The sequence below is a fragment of the Acomys minous genome (genome assembly GCF_964271855.1).
Source record: "Acomys minous genome assembly, chromosome: 8".
Taxonomy (NCBI): domain Eukaryota; kingdom Metazoa; phylum Chordata; class Mammalia; order Rodentia; family Muridae; genus Acomys; species Acomys minous.
The window spans coordinates 107,498,804-107,519,124 of NC_140489.1; the positions used below are offsets into that span (position 1 = coordinate 107,498,804).

Here is a 20,321-nt window from a genome sequence, read left to right on the forward strand (position 1 = left end):
ATCTGTGTATGTTTTTAAACGACCATCTGCCTCTATCCTTATTACATATAAAATTTGGAAAAAACCCCACTTCCCTTTTACATTCTAATCCACTTACGTTTTCCTAAAGACAGTTTTGTGTGGCATAGTAAGTGGCGCATTGGGGTGATTTCAATCCTTGGTCTTTTGCTGGGTACCAGCTCCTGCAGGCTTATGTCATGCAGCCTGCCTGAGACATTAGTAGCTAGCTGCAGGACACCTTGGGAGGAAGGAGGAGCAGAAACCATTCTCAGATGTTAGACTGAAACACACTCCTAATTGAAAGTATGAGGAGAATGCATATATGAAAGTGCCCAGGGGCTATCGCTGGCCAACACACCCGGTGAAAAGCCTGGTCCAGTACTTACTTGTTTCTGGCTACTTCTATTCACTTGGGTGGAGCCCATTAAGCCCCGTGACATTCCCTAAATAGTAGTGGCTGGGCAAGCACTTGGAGCCCTGCATCACAGATCCACCTACCAAGTTTGCTTAGTCAGGAAGATCTTGACGAATTGACACCCTTAACTCAGCAAGTGCGTAGTTTTAGGATTTAAATTCTAGATGCCTAATATAGGAATGGCTCTTGGGGACCACTTTAGAATTAGTAATATTATACTCCCACTGTCCTAAAATACTCACAGGTACCTAGCTGAGGTTAACTGATGTAAGTAAGTCATGTCACCTACGAAGCTGGTCCTATCTTTAATTTTTTTTCTCCCTTAACTGTGTTGAAAAATGGTACCTGGTATTCTGATACCCAAGGACCATTTCTTATTTGTTACTACTAATAGGAATCATATCATAGCAAGGTGGGAAAAGCATCTTTTCCTAAGGAAAACTAATAGATTTCAAGGCTGTTAGATGTTGGTCATTTGGTTCTTTCTAACCAAGCCTCCTGTGGTTCACGTGTGCGGACTAGTTTTATGTCAACTTGACACAAACTAGTGTTGTCTGAGACAAGGGCCTCAATTAAGAAAATGCCTCCATAAAATAGGGCTGCAGACAGTAGGCATTTTCCTAATTCATGTTTGAGGGGGGGAGGGCCCATCCCATTGTGGATGGTGTCATTCCTGGGCAGGTGGTCCTGAGTTCTATAAGAAAGCAGGCTGAGCAAGCCATGTGGAACAAGCCAGTAAGCTGCACCTCTCCATGGCCTCTGCCTCATCTCCTGCCTCCAGGTTCCTGCCTTGCTTGAGTTCCTGTCCTGACTTCCTTCAGTGATAAACAGTAATGTGGAAGTGTGAACCCTTTCCTCCCTAATTTGCTTTTGGTCATGGTGTTTCACTGCAGCAATGGTGACCTTAACTAAGATGTTAAGTCTCTCATCTCTTTTGGAATTGTTTGGTGGACAACTGAATCAGCACTGGGCAGGGAATTTGGTAGTGTGTTCTCAGGGCGAGGAGTTTAAGTCTGAATGACAAAAGGGCCACCGATAAAAGAATTCAAATGAATACACAAGGGTCTGGCTGGAACCTGCCAGAAACCTGTGGTGTTACATAATGCAGTTCAAGTCAGGGACCTCAAAGCTCCCAGGAACCTCACCTATGTTCAGATCCACTAACGCTGACCATGGCCCAGCTGGCTTTATAACTCTGCCTGGCCACACACCTGGCATCTGGTGACTCAGAATTTAGACATCGTAGAAGACAGGCGATGAAGACCTTGTTCCTTGTTGGGTGCTTCTCATTATGAGGTCGGCGAGGGGGGGGGGCATAGTGCTCACTGGATGTTTGCAGAGATTCAGAGATTGGCAGGCAGATAGCCAGTTAACCACCTTATTGTTATTTTTTTTAATATTTATTTATTTATTATTATGTATACAATGTTCTGTCTGCATGTAAGCCAGAAGAGAGCATCAGATCACATTACAGGTAGTTATGAACCACCATGTGGTTGCTGGGAATTGAACTCAGGACCTTTGGAAGAGTAGGTGGTGCTCTTAACCACTGAGCCATCTCTCCAGCCCCACCTTATTGTTATTGTTCTGTGAAAAAAGAGTAAGTTGGGTTAAATATTAAGTCCCTGAAAAGTTTTAACAGGCACCCTATGAGTGTGTGAAAAAGTGCTTTTTTTGAGGCGAGTGTGTGTGTGTGTGTGTGTGTTAAGGATTATTTTTGTCAAGCCCTGGCAAAATTATTTAAACATAAAATTTAGATTTAAGTTTAAAGGCCAGGGGAGATGTCTCAGTGGGTACAGCACTTTCTGTGTAAGCATGGAGACCTGAGTTTGGGCTTCCAGCCACCACACGAAAGCCAGCTGAGGTCGTGGATTTCTGCAATACCATCCCCATCTCCAGCACAGGAGGGTGGGGTCAGGAATCTTTGGATATTGCTGGTGTAACTCTAGTGAAAATGACAATTGTGAAGAAGATACTGGCCTCAAAAGAGTCAGGTGAAAAGCAACTGAGAAAGATATCCCAATGTAACCATCTATTCTCTACAGGCGTCTGTGCTTTCATACTCACACATGTACATACGTGAAAATATAGTCATATGTATGTGTGTGTTACCATACACCCATGGCTACACACACACATGCACACACACACACACACATGCACACACACACACACATGCACACACACACACACATGCACACACACATACATGCACACACACACACACACACACATGCACACACACACACACACACACACTTTAAATTCAAGCCACAGAGCGTAACTTAAAAAACAATGACAGAATATGTCTTCCTTAGGGTTTCTATGGCTGTGACTCCATTATCATTATGACAGGAAGCGTGGCAGCGTGCAGGCAGACATGGTGCTGCAGAGGTAGCTAAGAGTGCTGCATCTGGATCAACCGTCAGCAGGACGAAAGAGTGGCACTGGGTCTGGCTTAAGGCTCCAAGGCTACCCAAGTGACACACTTCCTCCAACAAGGCCACATCTCCTAATTGTGCACTTCCCTACGGGGGCCATTTTACTCAAACCACCACGGGATACTTTCTTAAGATTTTTTTCCCCCTTAACCAGTGGTGAATTTTGGGAAGGCAGTTACAGTACAGTGTTTAAGAATGACGCCTTTAGTTCTGGCTCGCTTGGATTCAAATCCTCAGTTTTCCATTTCCCAGTGACTGTTTGATCTTTCTTAAGCCACTTAACCTTTGCATTTGTCCATAGAACAGGCATAATACAAATCTACTAAAGCAGTTTCCAGGGATTAAGTTTGTTGATATGTGTGTGTATGTGTGTGTGTGTATACATACATATATACATACACAATACCTGTCACATAGGTGGCCACTAACAGGTATTAGCTGTAAACCCCCCCCTCCATTACCATCATGGTTTCTTTGGGGGAGCATCCAGTTGCACTGTTAACCTTTTGGAAGAGCTGTTAACCTTTTGGAAGAGCTGGTGAAGTCGGCTATACTTTTCTTCAAAACCATGTCTTCTCTTGTCTCCCGCAGCGAGCTGTGTTCCACCATGCCAGAATGGAGGGATGTGTCTCCGGCCTCAGCTCTGTGTGTGTAAGCCGGGTACAAAGGGCAAAGCCTGCGAGATCACAGGGGCCCAGGACACCGTGCCACCAGTCTTTGGAGGACAGAATCCTGGGTCCTCTTGGGTCCGTCCTGAGCAAGCAGCAAAGCATACTTCAAGCAAGAAGACAGACACCTTACCAAGGATCAGCCCAGTGGCCCAGATGACCTTGACCCTCAAGCCAAAGCCTTCAGTGGGCCTCTCCCAGCAGATACATTCTCAGTGAGTGTTTCATCCTGCTTCTGGCCCAAATGTATATTAGCTGCTCTTGAACATGGTGCTTTAAATGCCTCTCCTTGGCACATTTGCAGAGATCTCTTGGACAATAATATCCTTCTTCTCTCTCAAGAGTTTTCATGTCAGAATCATGTAGCAAGTCTCTTAAAGATACTTATTGATGAGTGACTTTACCCTAACTGTAAACCTTAGCAGGGCTAGGATTATAGTGGTCAAGGTTGGAAGGGAATAATAAACATAATTGTTTGATTGTGGAATTGTACGTTTTAAGAATTCTTTTCTGGTGTCTGGAGAGATGGCTCATCAGTTAAGAGTACTTCCTGCTCTTCCAGAGGACATATGGGTTCAATTCCCCGCACCCACATGTTGCCTAGCAACTGTCTATAGCTCCAGGTCCTGGAATCTGACGCCTTCTTCCGGACACAGGCATACATGCATGCAAAATCCCAGTTACACATACAATAAAATAAAAGTGATAAGAAATGTAATAATTTTTTTTGGATGGGGTCATTTAGAGTTCTGAAACAGTAGTTTAAAAGGAAAAGCATGCGTGCAGTTTTTTTTTTTAAAGGAGAATGGGAGAGCTAGGGATGTAGGTTTGTGTAGAAGAGTGAGGAGGTGACTGCTCAGCCTCAGCTGCAGGTTGAATGAATGTATTCACTCTGTGCACCTCACGGCATCTCACAGTTGCCATGCAGGCCCATTTTTGGTGAGTGAGGTTGCTTTCTATTTATGGGGACTTACTTCTTTCTTTCTTTCTTTCTTTCTTTCTTTCTTTCTTTCTTTCTTTCTTGCTGTTAGGGAGCACTCAATACCATGTGAACTCAGGGGTAAGAAAAATTGTCCCTGACCTCCTTCGACTTTGGTGACAAGCAGCCCGAAGAGGGGCCCGTGTCTAACTGTCTCCTCTTAATGAGCAAGTACACATGAATAATAAGACGCTGAGGTTAGTACAGCGATCACTTGTCATCTGTGCAGGAATGTCAAATACAGGAAGCCCCCAACTTAAAAAGGGACTTGACCCCGGTTCATTTGTAAGTCACTTGCTTGGAATTTAGAAAGCATTTCCCCCATGGAGACAGCTCTTCCACGTGGTGATTAGTGTCCAGTGAGCCCACAGAGGTCATTTGAGCTGTTAAAAGCCCAACCATCCTTGTTCATCCTTCTCATTTGAATTGGCCACTTACTATTTTTCAAACCTGGTCTCTTAACGTCTTTCCTTTTCTCTTCTCTCCCAAATATCTTTTATTTTTCCTATTTTTTCCTCCTTTATTTCTTCTTGTAATATAAGACTTAAGTTCTGTCACGGGCTGGGTGGAAACCTGAGTTTTGATAACACATTTTATATCTCTTAGTGAGAAGCAAGGCGTCCTCAAGGTTCCTGACTGTCAGGTATTGGTTTAGAAGTTTCAAACGAGTCACCACTTTATAATTCACACTGAGTCCGGAATGTGGGTACGAAATATTAGAAGCCAATCCCATTTTTTACGGAGGAGAAAAGTCAGCTTTAGAGTAGTTCAGTTGTTCATAGGTTTTGTTTGTTTTTTTTTGTTTTTGTTTTTGTTTTTTTTCAAGACAGGGTTTCTCTGTGCAGCAGCTGACTGTCCTGAAACTCTCTTTGTAGACCAGGCTGGCCTTGAACTCACAGAGACCTGCCTGCCTCTGCCTCCTGGGTGCTGGGATTAAAGGCATGCGCCACCAGGCCTGGGCTCTGTGTCTGGTTTTGATGTGGACACCGGGGCTAGAACTCAGTTCCTTAGGCTTGCATAGCAAGCACCTTACTCAATGAGCTATCTCCTGTTCCTTTTTTTTCAGCATTTTTTGTTTATTTATTTGTTGTATTTATTTTCTAAAAAAATGCTTCTATTTTTAATTATTTTAGAATCTCATATACGTATATGATGAAATATGATCATATCCATCTACTGTGTTCCCCTGGGCGCTTCTCCTTCAGACCGTTTCTTCCCCAAGATGTCTCCTTTCCGATGTCCTCTCCTCCTTCTTCCTCTTCCTCCTCTTCTTCCCTTCTTCTTTTTCAAATAAATGTACTAAGTCCAGTTAGTGCTACCCATATGTTCATAGGTGGAGAGCCACCCACCGGAGCGTACGTAGCCTGCCAATGGCCACCCACTCACAGAGGGGTTCTATTTCCTTCAGCAGCTTTCAACTGCCAGGAGCTCCTGGGCCCCGGGTTGGCCATGCAATCTCCTCCCCAGCCTATGCCGGGTCTTTGCTGGCTTGCTCCTGTGCAGGTAACCAGAGTTGTATGCGGCAGCTGCATTAAACTCCAAAGACATACAACAGGCTTCCCTTTCTCCAGCTCTTATATTCCTCCCGCCTGCTCTACGTCCATGTTCCTTGAGCTGTAGTGGTAAGTGGGGGGAATGAATAAAGACGTCCCCTTCACAGCTGAGCACCCACAGTCACTTACGCTCAGCACTCTGGCCAGGTATTGACTGCTGCACGTGGAACACAAGGCTCCCTGGTGCATGCTGAGAGCATCCCAGGTCTATAAACGTTTAGAAGGCAAATTGTCAGCCACTTAGAACATGTAGCAGCCATTCTTAACATGCATCAAGCCAGGCCGTGGCCTGGATGGGCTTGCTCACCTCTTTCTCCTGAGGTTAATAGTGACGGTGTGGGTGCTGGGACACAGATGTGACTGTGTGTGTCCCTGGAATGATTTATTTCCTACGTGGACATCTCCCTTCTAGCATTGCTCTGATCTTAAGAACAAAATATAATTTTGCCTTGAATTCTGCTTTGGTAGTCAGGAGTCAGGTTACAGTGCATCGTTACAACTTTTCCCCCAGCCTTATTACTCGTGTGAACTGTAAAGCAAGTTATAAGAAATGTAATTTGACTTGACTATCACCAGCTCCCATTTGGCTCTGACTCTCAGTGATGCTCACGGGTGGATGGTTTGCAGCCACTTGACAGATAACACTAAGGGAGCAACTTTAAAAAAAACCAACCAGTTCTTTAGAATGGGTATTGTGATTTAAAGGAGAATGTTATGAGAGGCCAGAGCTGGCTTCCGTTCTACCTGGGCCTGGGATTCTGTAAAGGCAGCAGGCATCCTTAGGTAAGCAGCTCTGGGTTCTGCAGCTGCTGGGTCCCCATCGGAGCTGCCTCTTGATTGGGTGTGCACCTATGGGGTTGAGATGGTTTATTCTAGAGCCAAATATGAAATGACCATGACCTGTGAACACAGATTTCGGTGACTCCAAATTCCATGTTAAACCTGGAATCTTTTACTGAGTTTTCATAGTAAAAAATACAGAAAGAAATCTTTTATATCCACTGTCTAAAGTAGTAGGCCTCCATCATGGGTTCAATCCGTTTTCATTAGTACACCTGTGTAGGGAGACATCCTCTTAGTGGCAAGGGTAGTGCCTGAACAAATGCACTCTTTTTGGAAGCTCACAGTCCGCAGAAGGCAGAGGACTGATGAGTGGATGCTGCAAAAAACTACAGATAGTGCCCCAGGAAAGCTGGGAGGGTTTGAGGTGAGTGGGGTAGTTATTGGACAAAACCCCAGGGGTGGTGATTAAACAAAGGCCTATGGGAGGCAAGGGCAGGAGGCTTGTAAACATTACTACAAGGGCTTGGGCAGAGGCCTAGAGACTGGAGTGCGCCTAGAGAGTTTGAAGAACAGGTTGGACAAAACTGTTTTGTTTAAATGACACAGACTAGGGGCCCTGCGGGAGCAGGTGCAGTAATCAATTAGATCAGGCAAGGCGGGCATTTCACAGACTGGCTTTACCTTTAGCTCAGTTGGCTTTAGGGAATTTGATGTTGAGTCAGATACCCACAAAGCTCCTTAAAGACTTGAAGGAAGAAGCAGCTGTTTCCTGATGTTGGTGTGTCGGGAATGTGGAAGCCTGGCATGCTCTCTAGAGAAGGCAGGATGAGAACTTGAGAAGTGAGCCAACTTGGGCATGCAGAACCGAGACGGGCATTCCCAGAGAGGCAGCGAGTCAGGAGCCTGGTGTGTTAGTTGTCTTTTGTAACTCAGCAGCTTGAGTCAACAGACATTGTCTTGATGGACGGCGCGTGTGTCAGGAATTCTGTAAGCCTAAAGCTGTGAGCTCTGGCAGGGTCTCTCCTGATGTGGCAGACAAGCAGTGAGCAGGGGTGGTCATCGCCTGAAGGCTTGGCTGGTACTGAGCTGTCTACTGCCAGGAGGACTCAGTGCCAAGGTTTCTAATAGAAAGCATCAACTTTGACACAGGAAGCTTTATCCTTCCCTCTGTGGACTTCGTAGAGCTCCTCAGTGCCCTCCGGCATGGCTGCTGACATCTGAGTGACCCTGGCACTGGAGAACAGAGGGAAGCCAGGGTACCTTTGCGTAGTGCGTAATGTGACAAACTCTCACTGCTTAGAAGTAGGGAGGGAGAGGTGGGACACATGCACGCATTTAAAAATGATGTGGTTGGGGTTAGTTGTCAGCTTCACAGAGTGTAGAATTGCTTGGGAAACAGGCCTCTTTATCTTGGGTGCACAATTGAGGTGGGAGGGTCCACCCCCACCCACTGTAAGTGGTACCATCCTCTGCCTGGGACCCTGGACGGTAGAAATGGAGAGTGGGAACTGAGTGGTGGAACACATATACTGTTCTCTGCTCCTGATGGAAGATGTAATGCAAATGGCTGCTTCAAGCTCCTGCCATCTTGACTTTGCTGCCATCTTGACTTTGCTGCCATCTTGACTTTCCTGCCAAGGTGGATTTCCCCGCCATAATGGACTAAAACAACCCTTTTCTTCCTCAAGTTGCTTTGGTTAGAGACTTTTAATGCAGCAACAACAAAAGAGGCCACATTAAGGGTATGGTTTGATATGAATGAAGAGCAATGGCCATGGAGATGTTAAAGGCTGCATGAAAATGAGATTATTGAATGATGTCTCATGACCCCCGACTAGAGAAACAAACAAATAAAAAACCCACAACAAAAGTAAAGGGAAGAGAACTTGTACAGTGTATAAAAACTGAAGAAACTCGTTAGCCAGTTGCAATTGTTGGGTCACACTTCTGTCGCAATTCAAACACCCTGCAAATAAATGGACTAAGATGGCTTATGGGACAATCAAGGAAATGTTAATGCTGACTAGAAATCTAAAAAGATAGGTTTGGATTTGAGGAGCTCTGATTATGGCATCAGAGGAAGGTGATATTGAAATGTCACCTATGAAGGTGGTCTGTGCAGTGACTGTGGTCATCTGTGCAGTGTCTACATACTATCTATGGTCATCTATGTGATGTCTGAGCTTTGAACCACAGAATCCAGTGGGTGGAGGTTTATGGGAGATCAGCTATGACATGGTAGTTTTTGATGCTGAGTGATGGGTTACATGAAGGTTTCTCACAAAATTCTCCTTATATTTTGGAAATATTTTTGTTATAGATCAATTAAAAAAAAACTAAGAAAGTTTCAAATAGGAGAATGTCCCACCTTTTCTTGTCCTCTGGAAGTTGCATGTACCAGGGCATCTGCAGTGCATTAGAGCCAGAGGTGACTGCCGTGGGCTTGTTAGCAGGTAAGACAGTCATGGCAGTTCATTGTATAAACCTGGGCACCTGGCTGACATTACAAAGAGACCCAGGTGTGGCCTGGGACATGTGGGACATGTGAGAAAGAGGATGTGGGACTGTGAGTCCTGGTGAGTTTTCAAGATCGCCTTGTTCTGGGCAAGTGTTTGGTATGCGGTTTGAAAAGCAGGTCTGCGATGGAGCTTTGGGGTGAAATAGTTGAGATTATACTCTGAACCCTACTAATGACTCAGACAAGTGGGTGTCAAGAGGACAAGGCTTGTTACTTGGTTTGGAAAGACTGCCCAGTGCATTCTGGAAAAGTCACTGCCATGGTTTAGAGCTTCATTCTTAATTTCCCATGAGATTTATCCCTGCAGTGTCGCTATTTCTGGTCTTCGGTGGCACATCATGGCCTCTACATGAGCTGAAGAAATGGCCAGACGACACTTCGTTTTCCTGTACACAGATATTTGTAATCATTTCAGACTCTGTGTGTGTGTCTGTGCATGTGTGGTTCATGTGCATGTGGTGTGTGTGTGTGTGTGTGTGTGTGTGTGTGTGTGTGTGTGTGTGTGTAGACAGGGTTTTCACTGGGCTGTAACTCAATAAGCAGACTAGGATGGCTGAACCCCAGGGCCCTTCTTGCTTCTGCCTCTCTAGTGCTGGCATTACAAAAGAGCCAGCATGACCAGATGATGATGATGATGATGATGATGATGATGATGGTGATGATTTAACGTGGGTTCTGTGGGAATCAAATTCAGGTTCTTGTGCTGATAAGGCTAGTGCTTTTCCAACTGAGCGCTTCTCCTCTCAGCACCAAATTTCTTTAAATACATTATCTAGCTCCTAATTCTGGAGTAAACCTTAGATCCCTGCCACACTAGCACCCTATAGCTGTGAACTGTCCATGTCACCCCACAACAGCTGCTGTTAGATTATAGGTCCATGCCAGGGTCTGGCTTTGATTCTTATGTGAGCAGGTGGTAATGTGTGTATGCTAAGGCCGTAGTAGTCATTTACAGAGGAGCACCAGTCCAAAACGCTTCAGTTTTCCCCCACTTTTTGTTCTCACTCGTTATCACAAACACATTGCTGTTTTCAACTCTCAGTGCCACTAAGAAGGCTTACTGGACTCTTGTGAAATGCCCATTTAAAAAAAAATCCTTGTTACTCCTCCTGATGGGTGACACAGGCACTGGCCATGGGAGCCTGACACAGAGCTCAAAGGGACATTGTTTATTTGCTCGGTCTGTTGGTTGTTTGGGGAATGTTGGTACAATGAGCACAGCTTTGCCAAGGGCAGAGCTGTTATCTCTGCTCTGTGAGGAGGAAGCCCGTATGGAGGAGACAATGTACCCAGTCCCCCTCTTTTAGCCTGAGCAGGAAGTCTGGTTTCACTCAGGATATGGATGTCAAATCTATCTAGAGGCCTCACATGCAGCTGAGTCTTTTCATTTTCTGTGGTAATGGTTGGTCGGTTTCACAGTCTCTTGGTACCCTGCTGTAACAAAGGACGGTGCTTAGCTGGTCTGGAAAAATTACATTTTCTCATTAGTGACACTGATAATTCTCTTTCCTGTCACCCTTCCTCTTGTGGATGTGATGAAGGTAAAAGAAGCAAATTTGAACTGAACGTGTTCTTTTAAAATACAGAACTGACTCGAAACGTGTTCTATATTTACCGAGTGAGTTTATAGCATGCCAGATAACTTCTAAATATAGAGGAGGTCTTTTAAAAGTCCACGCAGAGGGATGCCTTCTACTTTTAAAGTTCTTGAGAAATGAGTACTTGACATTTATCTCTTGGGTTGGCTGACAGAAGCGCTGAGTGATGTCCCTGTCGCCGTGAGGGAGGAGGGGGATGCCGTGCTTCAGCGCTGTCAGGTCCTGCCTTCCTGGGAACAGTTCCTGTGCTTAGAAATCTTCAAAACAGGCCTGGGCTTTGCTACCAATGGGGATGTGACACCTTCGCCCTCTCTGCCGCCAACAGTGGCAGCCGCGGCCCAAGAGTTTCTTCTCTTTATTTGAGCTTTTGCACACTGACCTGAAGCTCCACGGAGTCTTCCCTGGTTTTGCAGTGTGAACAGTTGCTATTGGTACCTTGAGTGAACTTACTAAAACAGATAAAGAAAAGTTTTCAGCTCATGAATTGCTGCTCTCCCAAAAACGATCTCTCCAGACTGTAGCGGACCCTGCTCAGCGTTGACCCCTGGCCCGGGCTGCAGAGCTGAGCCTTCCCCGTGTTTCTGTTCCGAGCTTCTCTGTACTTCTAACATTCCTGTTACTTCTCTACAAAGTTTCTCTTGTCTACACCCGGAGGTGCACACAGGGGCTTCAAGAGAGACTTGTGTAATGTTAACATACATTTTCTGAAAAGCTAGGCATGGCAGGCACACAACTACAGTCCCAATGCTACGAGGTGGATCCCTTGAGCTTGCTGGCCAGCTAGTTTAGCCAGTCCACGAGCTTCAGGTTCAGTGAAAGACACTATTAAAAAAAAGGGAAAGAAGGGGCTTGAGAGATGGCTCAGGGGTTAAGAACCCTGGTCTGTTCTTCCAAAGGTCCTGAGTTCAATTCCCAGCAGCCACGTGGTGGCTCATAACCATCTATAAACGAGATCTGGTGCCCTCTTCCGGCCTGCTGCCTCACATACAGGAAGAATACTGTATAAATAATAAATAAATAAATAAATCTTTAAAAAAAAAAAAGAGGAAAAAGTAGAGGGACTGAAGAGGTGGCTCAGCAGTTAAGAGGTTCTCTTGGAGAGGATCCACGTTTGATTCCCAGCAGTCTGTAACTCCATTTCCAGGCATTCTTATGCCCTCTTCTGGCCTCTATTGGCACTGCACCAATATGGTGCACTACATACATGTAGGCAAAACACACACACACACACACACACACACACACACACACACACACACACACACGCATGCCCCTTAAAAATAGTGTTGATATGATAGAGAAAGACAATGACATTGACTGCTGTAATAAGCATTTACACTTTCTTTTCTGCTTTTGCCTGGAAAACTAAGGTACTGATAAAGATGAACCCCTGTCCTCAGTGTTCCATGGATACTTAACAGTGCAGAAGGCACCTTCGCCCTGGGATGGTACTGTTGGTATGTGTAAAGTCCCAGACCCTTTGATGCTGAGCCGACGGTCCTTTCTGTACTTCATCTGCCTGACAAGTCTGTGAGGCAGATGCAGGACTTTGCTGTCTGCTTGATGATGCAGAAGAAGAGGCAAGATGCCACAACAGGCGGAGGACTCAATCCAAGGACTGTGGTGCTCATCTCAAGGTCCCCTTGGGCTAAGCACTGAATATTTGACCCAATGATTGGCTTTATCATCATATATGTGTTGTCTCACCTTTCAAACTTGAAGTGACATGGGACTTATCAGTAAAAAAGTGTCTGTATACTGCTGTGCCATCCATGTTAAAGAGCAGGGCACTCCAGCACAGCCCACTGTTCTAGACCTCTGCTCTTTCCCCAAGGGACGTCTCTCACACCAGAGCTGTATATGTCTGTGCACCCATTTTTGAATTGCCTGAAGGTAACACCGTGCGTTTCCCACCCAGTCTTATGCCTGGGATATATCTGTGGTTATGTGGCTGTGGTTGGCTCCTTTATATTGCCAATGATTATTTCAAAATGTGTGTCTACCACGTCTTTTATTTATTATAGTCTTGGAGGATATTTTGAGTTTTTCTAGTTTTTTTTGCTCTTTTTTTAGAAATATTTAGTTATATTGAAGAATGAGTGACAATAATTGTGTATATACAGCATTCACTGTGATACTTTGATGCGTTCACATTATGGAATGATTACCACAAGCAGATAAATTTTCATATCCATCTCAGAAATTCCTATTTTTCTGTCTGTGATAAGAATATCTAAGAGTAACCATTTAATCACTTTCCAGTATACAGTATGGTATTAACTGTAGTTGCCTGGCTGTTAGATGACCACGCCCTTTTCCATTCTGAATAACTACAATTTTGTGCCTTTTGGCCAATGTTTGGTTTTTATGAGGACTGTTATTTAGGTGTAAATGCATGTGGTTGTACAGAAGATTTCTGCAGGGATGTAGAAACGTAGGGTTTGGGAAGGACTCCAGGTTCCATAGAATTAGCCTAAGGTTTGCTCATGTTCTTAATTGGTGCTGAAAGGTATTTTGTTTGAGAAAATAGGCTTGCCTGTGGGTGGGGAATGCTAAGGTAATATTTTTCTTTTTTTTGTTTGTTTTTTTTTTCCTGGTGTGTTATGTATGTGAGTATGCTACTTATCGGTGAGTGTGTGTGTGTGTGTGTGTGTGTGTGTGTGTGTGTGTGTGTGTGTGTGTATCACTGCACCCCATAGATCCTCCTGTTTCTGCTCTCTTACAGCTCTGGGGTTACAAGTGCACTCTTGGCCACACCTTGCGGTTTCCTCCTCCTCCTCCTCCTCCTCCTCCTCCTCCTCCTGATTCTCCTGGTTTTGTTTTAATGTGGGTGCTGGGATCTGAACTCAGGTGCTCTTGCTTATGCAGCAAACGCTCTCACCCAGGAGCCATCTTGCCAGCTTCTGAGAATGGAGTAAAGGAAGCCCTGAGACAGACTCTGAAGGAAGAATAGAACATAAAGTGGAGGCGGGAGAGATGGACGACAGAGTAAGGAAGGCCACTTGTTCTCTGTGACCTCAGCACACTGCTAGAACCATGAGAAAAGAGTAAAAACTTTGGTAAAAACAAAAACAAAAACAAAAACAAAAACAAGAACTGTTTTGGCTTAAATTCTGGTCAATTATGTCCAAAACTCAAACGTTTTCAGCTAAAAAGGGCAAGTGCTAGTTTGGGTACAGTCTGTTCCCCGACTTAATTGCTAGAGATTGGCACAGTGGTGTGGTGGCAATAGCAGTGTTCCTGAGTGTCTGCTCTCATTGCTTTGGGGCGGGTGTTTGTTGTATTAGTTAATCTTTTCAAAAGAATGTGCAATAGATACTATTTTCATTAGTCTGTTTTATGCTGCTATAGCAAAATACTTAAAGCTGAGTAATTCATAGAGAAAAGAGATTTGTTTATAGCCTCGGGAGATGGTAGCCCAGGATTGGGTAGCCGTGTAGGTATGGAGGGAAGAGAAGGCAAGGAGAGGGAGGAGGCGAGGAAAATGATCAGTGTGGAGAGAAGGCGCAAGTGAGTGAGGCGGAGCTGCTTTGTCATAGCCCTTCTTCTAGGAATGAACCTAGTTTCCTGATACCAAATATAACCTTAATAGAATGAATCCAGTCTCTTAAGAAGAACATTAGTGAACTCACAAGGAAGATTCTTCAGGACTCCCCTTCAGGACTCTTACATGTCCTCCAGTGTAGCTCCGTTGCACCCGGGACGTGGGGCTCAGCACAGATTAATCACCTCCAAACTGTAGCTGTTATTCCCACTTTACGTGACGCAGCAGCTCAGGTGCTGAGGGATTAAGTAATTTCTCCGAGGCACTCACCTATTACTACATGTGACCTCCAGACTCAAATTTAGGCAGTCTGTGAATATAGCCTCTAAACTGTGCATTTGTGTTAGTTCTCTGTCATTGCTGTAGTAACTGCCACAAGTTTAGACCCTTAAAATATTCATCTCATCATTCTGAGGTCAGAAGCCCAGATGGATCCCGGGGAGCTACAAGATGTCACCAGGCTGCATTCCTTCTGGCTTTGTAGAAGAACAGACATCCCTTTGCTCTTCAGCTAGATGTGCTCGCGTTCCTGGTCTTGTGGCTCTTTCATTCATTTTCAAAGCCAGCCATGTGGACTGAATCTTTCTTGTGCTGGCTCCTTCTTCTTCTTCTTCTTCTTCTTCTTCTTCTTCTTCTTCTTCTTCTTCTTCTTCTTCTTCTTCCTCCTCCTCCTCCTCCTCCTCCTCCTCCTCCTCCTCCTCTTCTCTTCTCCTTCCTCTTCCTCTTCCCTTCCTTCTCTCCTCCTTTCCTCTTTCCATCTTCCCTTCTTTCCCTCTCTTCTCTCATCTTTCTCCTTCTTTTCTTCCTTTTCTCCTGTCTTGCTAGATAGCCCAGGTTGGCCTTAAACCCACAGTCCTCCTACCTCAGATACTGTGTACTGGATTCCTTGTTTCTTAGCGGCACTGATTATTATGTTGAGTCTGTCTGAATAATGTAGCCCAAGGCCACCAGATTATCAATGATAATTTTATCCAGAACTTTGATTCCCCTTTGCTATACAACACCGATACTCACAGACTTTGGAGAGCAGAGTAAGGGTGACTCTTGGGATGGGAAAAGTGGCGTTTTTTTTTTTCTGCTCACCACAGTATTTTACTACAGAACCAGGCTTGTTCTGACAGTCTTCCTTCCCGCTATGAATGACCTATAATCGCAAGATTAGTGAATAACCACCCTAGTACCTTCCAGCTAGTAGCTAAGCCGACCTTTATGTCTTTAGTAAAAATTAGATTTAACTACTTTAGATAGGTTGAAGTTTTAAATATGCAATTCCTTCACACTGTCCTCAGAAACCCTTGTGTAAGTGCACCCAGGTACTTGCCAAGGAGGAAGAATGGGAATCCAGGGAACCAAGGACTAGAGATGGCCAGGACTGTGAGGAGCCCTGACTAGAATCATGCATACACAATCCTGGAGTTAGAGTTGAGAAGTTGTGAAGATTACTCATAGATATGTGCCTTTTGGCACACTCAAGCAACATCATACCCTAGACCAGTGGTTCTCAACCTATGGGTCTTGACCCTTTGGGGCTGTATAGAATGACCCTTTCACAGGGGTCGCATGTCAGATATACTGCGCATCAGATATTTATGTTACTATTCATAACAGTACAGTGTATGTTTATTACTCAAAACATAAATATAGTTTATTTATGTTACTATTCATAATTACAGTTATGAAGTAGGAATAAAAATAATTTTGTAGTGTGTATGTATGTATGTGTGTGTGGGGGGGTGTGGTCACCACAGCATGAGGAGCTGTATTAAAGAGTCGCAGCTGAGAACCACTGAGCTGAGGACTCTGGTTGCGCTGTTCTTGGGAAGAGTTAGGAGAGGTGGGCACAGGTGAGCAGGATGGGGTGAGGACTAGGAATTCGCTAACAGCAAGACGATGGCCACAGAGCCATGAAGTGCTTCTCATGTGGCTCTTCGTACATTTGAAAACATCCGTGCACTGAGAATGAATTACTTGGCTGTCAGAGGACCTGCTGCAAACCGACAGAGGAAGTGGGATTGAAAACTAACTAAATTCATTCTCCGTGGTCGTGGGAATAGCGGGGACTGCCTCTGACATGAACTCTGGTGCTCCTGATTTGATCACTCCCCCTTGTTGGGAAGGCCCGACACACAGAGGAAGGGGAAGCAGTCTATCTGGATGAGACCTGATAGGCTGTGGTCATATGGTGGGGGAGGAGGTGCCCTTCTGTCACAGACCTAGAGGAGGGGAATAGGATGAAAGAGGGAGGGAGGGTGGGAATGGGAAGATACGAGTGAGGGGGTTACAATCGGGATATAATATGAATAAATTGTAATGAATTAAAAAGAAAAGACTTAAAAAGGAAAACTCACTAAATATACTCATAAAACTCATAAATCCCTTGGTGCCAGTGTGGCCGTAATCTTTGGGCTGCGACTGCATGATTGATAGGCAGCATTACAATGATGTTGATGTTGATGTTGACGTTGATGCTTGATGCTGGCATTGATCACATCGGGAATGTGATCTTCTTCCTTCCCTTTGAATGTGCTTTGCTAACTATAGCTACAGTCACGAATCCGAAGTGTCCTTGAACTTAGACTGACCCCTGCTCCCTTGTTTCTTTTGCCGTAAGACTTTGAAAAAATGTGTAGGCTAACGTTTAAGACTAAAATTGCATGGCCGTTCTCAGCCTCAGAGTTGCCTAAAATAAAGACTCTAAAGGGTGGGCATCTTATGTGATATGGGTGTGGAGCCAATGCCAAGTTCCGTAAAATACGCAGCAAGTTGGAATTACAAATGGCGCTCACTACCATGCATGGTGGGATGTGCATTTCACCTAGTTATCTTTCCCTGAAAGGTGTTAGAGCTGATCTAGCTGAGACGCCAGGCCTCATGAACTTAGAGCTAAAAGCTTCTAAGTGGGAGGATTGCCTACATAAGCTTTAAGGAGAAGAGAAACCTTAGACTCACTAATCTAGGGAAAAAAATGCCTCTCATTATTCAGGTCTGCTATTTTTGGAGAAGATGTTTATGTGTGTATGTGTGACAGCAAGAGGAGCCAGAAAGACCAGGTGCAATCAGATAGCGGATAGGATGTTTTATGCTATTGGATAGTGTGACGGAAATTTGGGAGAATTCTTTCTTGGTGGCCAGATGATACAGGGATAATCAAGATCCCCTCTTGGGGTTCTCAGTATCACAACAAAATAAAGTAATTTAACAGTGGACTCAGTGTAAGCCCAAGGCCAATTTGATTTGAATTAAAGGCAGTGTGGAGCAGGCAGGCTGTAAACCTCAGTAGCTGCATGGAGGAGGACAAGTGAGAGGAGATGGGGAAATGCCATGTTGTTTGAGCCACTGGCATAGAGGCGCCCACTGCATGACAGCAGACAGTCAAATGGTGGGGGATGGGTCAGTCCAAAGGGTGAGAAAAAGCATATTTAGGTTCTGGACAGCATCCCAAAGAAAAAGTCAGAAAACAGAAAAGAAAAAGTTACACCTTTCGGAGTTAGTGGGTCAGTCTAACAGAGCCTCGTGGTGGCGTGTAGACACTATGCTGGGGGCAGGAATCCTGGGAGGACAAAGGAGAGTATTTCCCTAAAAGGACAATTAACCTTTCTATCTCTTTAACTGTGGCTTAAGATGAACTTACCTTCTTAGGAGTGGTCTTTGGCCAGGAGATTGACCTGGCCCAACTGGAGTGTTAGGTCTCTGCCTAGGCCAGAGGTTCTATTCTCATGTGACAAAATTTTTCCTGGGGAAATGCAACTCACACATCTACTCATCCCACAAAGGGATTCCACAACTGGAGTATGGATACTACCGAAGTCCAATGTGGTAACGGATGGCTTTTATTGAGCTTGTATGGCGTGATTGAGGAACTTTTCTACAGGATGGAATGTTTCTGTCCTGGAGGAAACTCATGCAACACCAATGACGTGACTCTAACATTAGGGAGGAGAGGTTCTGGCTGCCTCCTAGACTCCTATAACTTGGGACTCTATGAAGAATGATGGGATGTAAACCTGAGCTTATAACTAGAGAGTCCCCCATGGCCAAACCTGTTTCTCCTTGCCTTAAGGGTGTTGGCTGTCTTCCCAGAAGTGAGAGTCCAATATCCTATACATGGGGTGTGGCGGGGGGGGGGGTGTCTGAGTTCCTGGTCACATCTGGTGATCTTTCTACTGGTCACTGTCAAGGCCACAGCAGTTCCTTGTCCTGCCAGCTCTTTCCTGATGTAAGCAGGAAGATTCTTCCCATAAGCCACCACCGAGTCCTCTAGCTAATGTAGATATTCTGCAGATCTCGGTCTCCATGGAGAATATTCCCTGAAACCTCAATTGGTCCCTGCAAGGGGCCCTCTCAGCATCTTGCAAGCTTCACCCCTTTCATAGCATTCTTTTGGACTTGTATGCAATTTCTTCTGCCTGCTTAGGGCTTATGTGGTGAGTGATATTAATGACTCAGAAGAATTCAAATGTTGGCAATGCAGATATTGATCAGCCTTCTAGGCTGCCCCACTTTACCCAGAGTGATGCCAGGCGACCCGTCCAGGGAATCAATGACAATGGGCAGAAGTTGACTCAGCCTTTCACTCCATTGTTTGTTCCAGGGTTAGTAAGTACTTTGGCCTGGAGTTGCGTTCTTGTGCTGTATTGCTAGGTGGTGATGTCTTTATCTATGTCCTTAGATGTCCTGAGGGTTCTTCGTTGGTCAGACCATAGTTAATCTTCTGGGTCTTGACACATAGTAAAAGCAGAGCTGGACAGCCCCACACTTGGAGAACCATGGACACTGACACTGTAAACTCATTTTACGAGCTTGAAACTTCCTAGTGCTTGTAAGTATTGAGTTACTATTGATTTGAACCTTGCCACATTTGGCTCAAGCTCCTGGAATGGCAACAGGGATGACCAGGCATACTTGAATTATTTGTCACTAGAGTTCATGTGATTTCAGACTTACATCACTTAATGGATTTTAGCTCCACAAACATACTGAAGCACTGTTTGACTGGTGTTGTATGTATGGGCAGAGTCAGCCCCAGGTGCTTATCCCTTTGAAGATTAATATTTAAGCACAATGGAAAATAGAACGAGAACTAGGCATCATTCCCCCTCTCCACTTTCCAGAACTTTCTACCAATGCAAACCATAATGTTTTATACTGTGGTGTGCAAGTGGTATGAAGGAGGACCCTGAATGCCCTGCCCAAGGTGACTCTGATGGGGAGTCACAGAGCTGGGGCTTGAGCCAGGCCCCCAGACTGTTTATTCCACAGCCTTTTATATATCACCCGAGACTCCTTTAACAAAAACAATGGGAAGGGGGAAGACTAGGTGTGGCAGGTCTCATTCGTAATCCTAATACTTGGGCAGCAGAGGCAAGAGCACTGCCAGTATGAGGCCAGCTTGATCTACACAGTGAGATCCCATTTCAGAACCTAACAAATTCAAGGCAGTATTATGAAATCACCAGCACTACCCCCCTCTCAAAAAAGTGTGGAACTGTGAACACTTTTAGTAGTTTTGGGAATCTCAAATTGTTGGACAAAACATTTTTTTTAAAATTTTCCAAACAGTTTAAGATTCACTGAAAACATAGTCTGTTTTGTTTTATCACACATTCAGAATTTATTTAAAAAAAAAAAAACAAAACAAAAACAGAACAAAATGAATCCAAGCCCATTTGGGGGCTTTCTTTGACACAGACATGGCTTTTGCATGTTCAGAGTTCTGACTTTTTCTTGTCTTAGTGTTGGTATTTTGTTAGGCACTGGCCTTTGGAAAGTTGATGGACAGCAGCTAAATTGAGGCATCTTTCTTTCTTAACTTGTTCAGAGTC

The 20,321-nt window shown here is 44.7% G+C and overlaps 1 protein-coding gene across 6 annotated transcripts in view; it reads left to right on the forward strand.

The window, feature by feature from the left end:
• The window catches only part of LTBP1 (latent transforming growth factor beta binding protein 1), a 381,021-nt gene that overhangs the window by 49,946 nt on the left and 310,754 nt on the right, over positions 1-20,321 (forward strand). For all 6 annotated transcript variants that reach the window (XM_084793790.1, XM_084793789.1, XM_084793788.1 and 3 more), the window contains one exon: positions 3,448-3,739. In XM_084793790.1, coding sequence (XP_084649916.1) covers positions 3,448-3,739 — 292 coding nt within the window. The remainder of the gene's footprint in view (positions 1-3,447; positions 3,740-20,321) is intronic.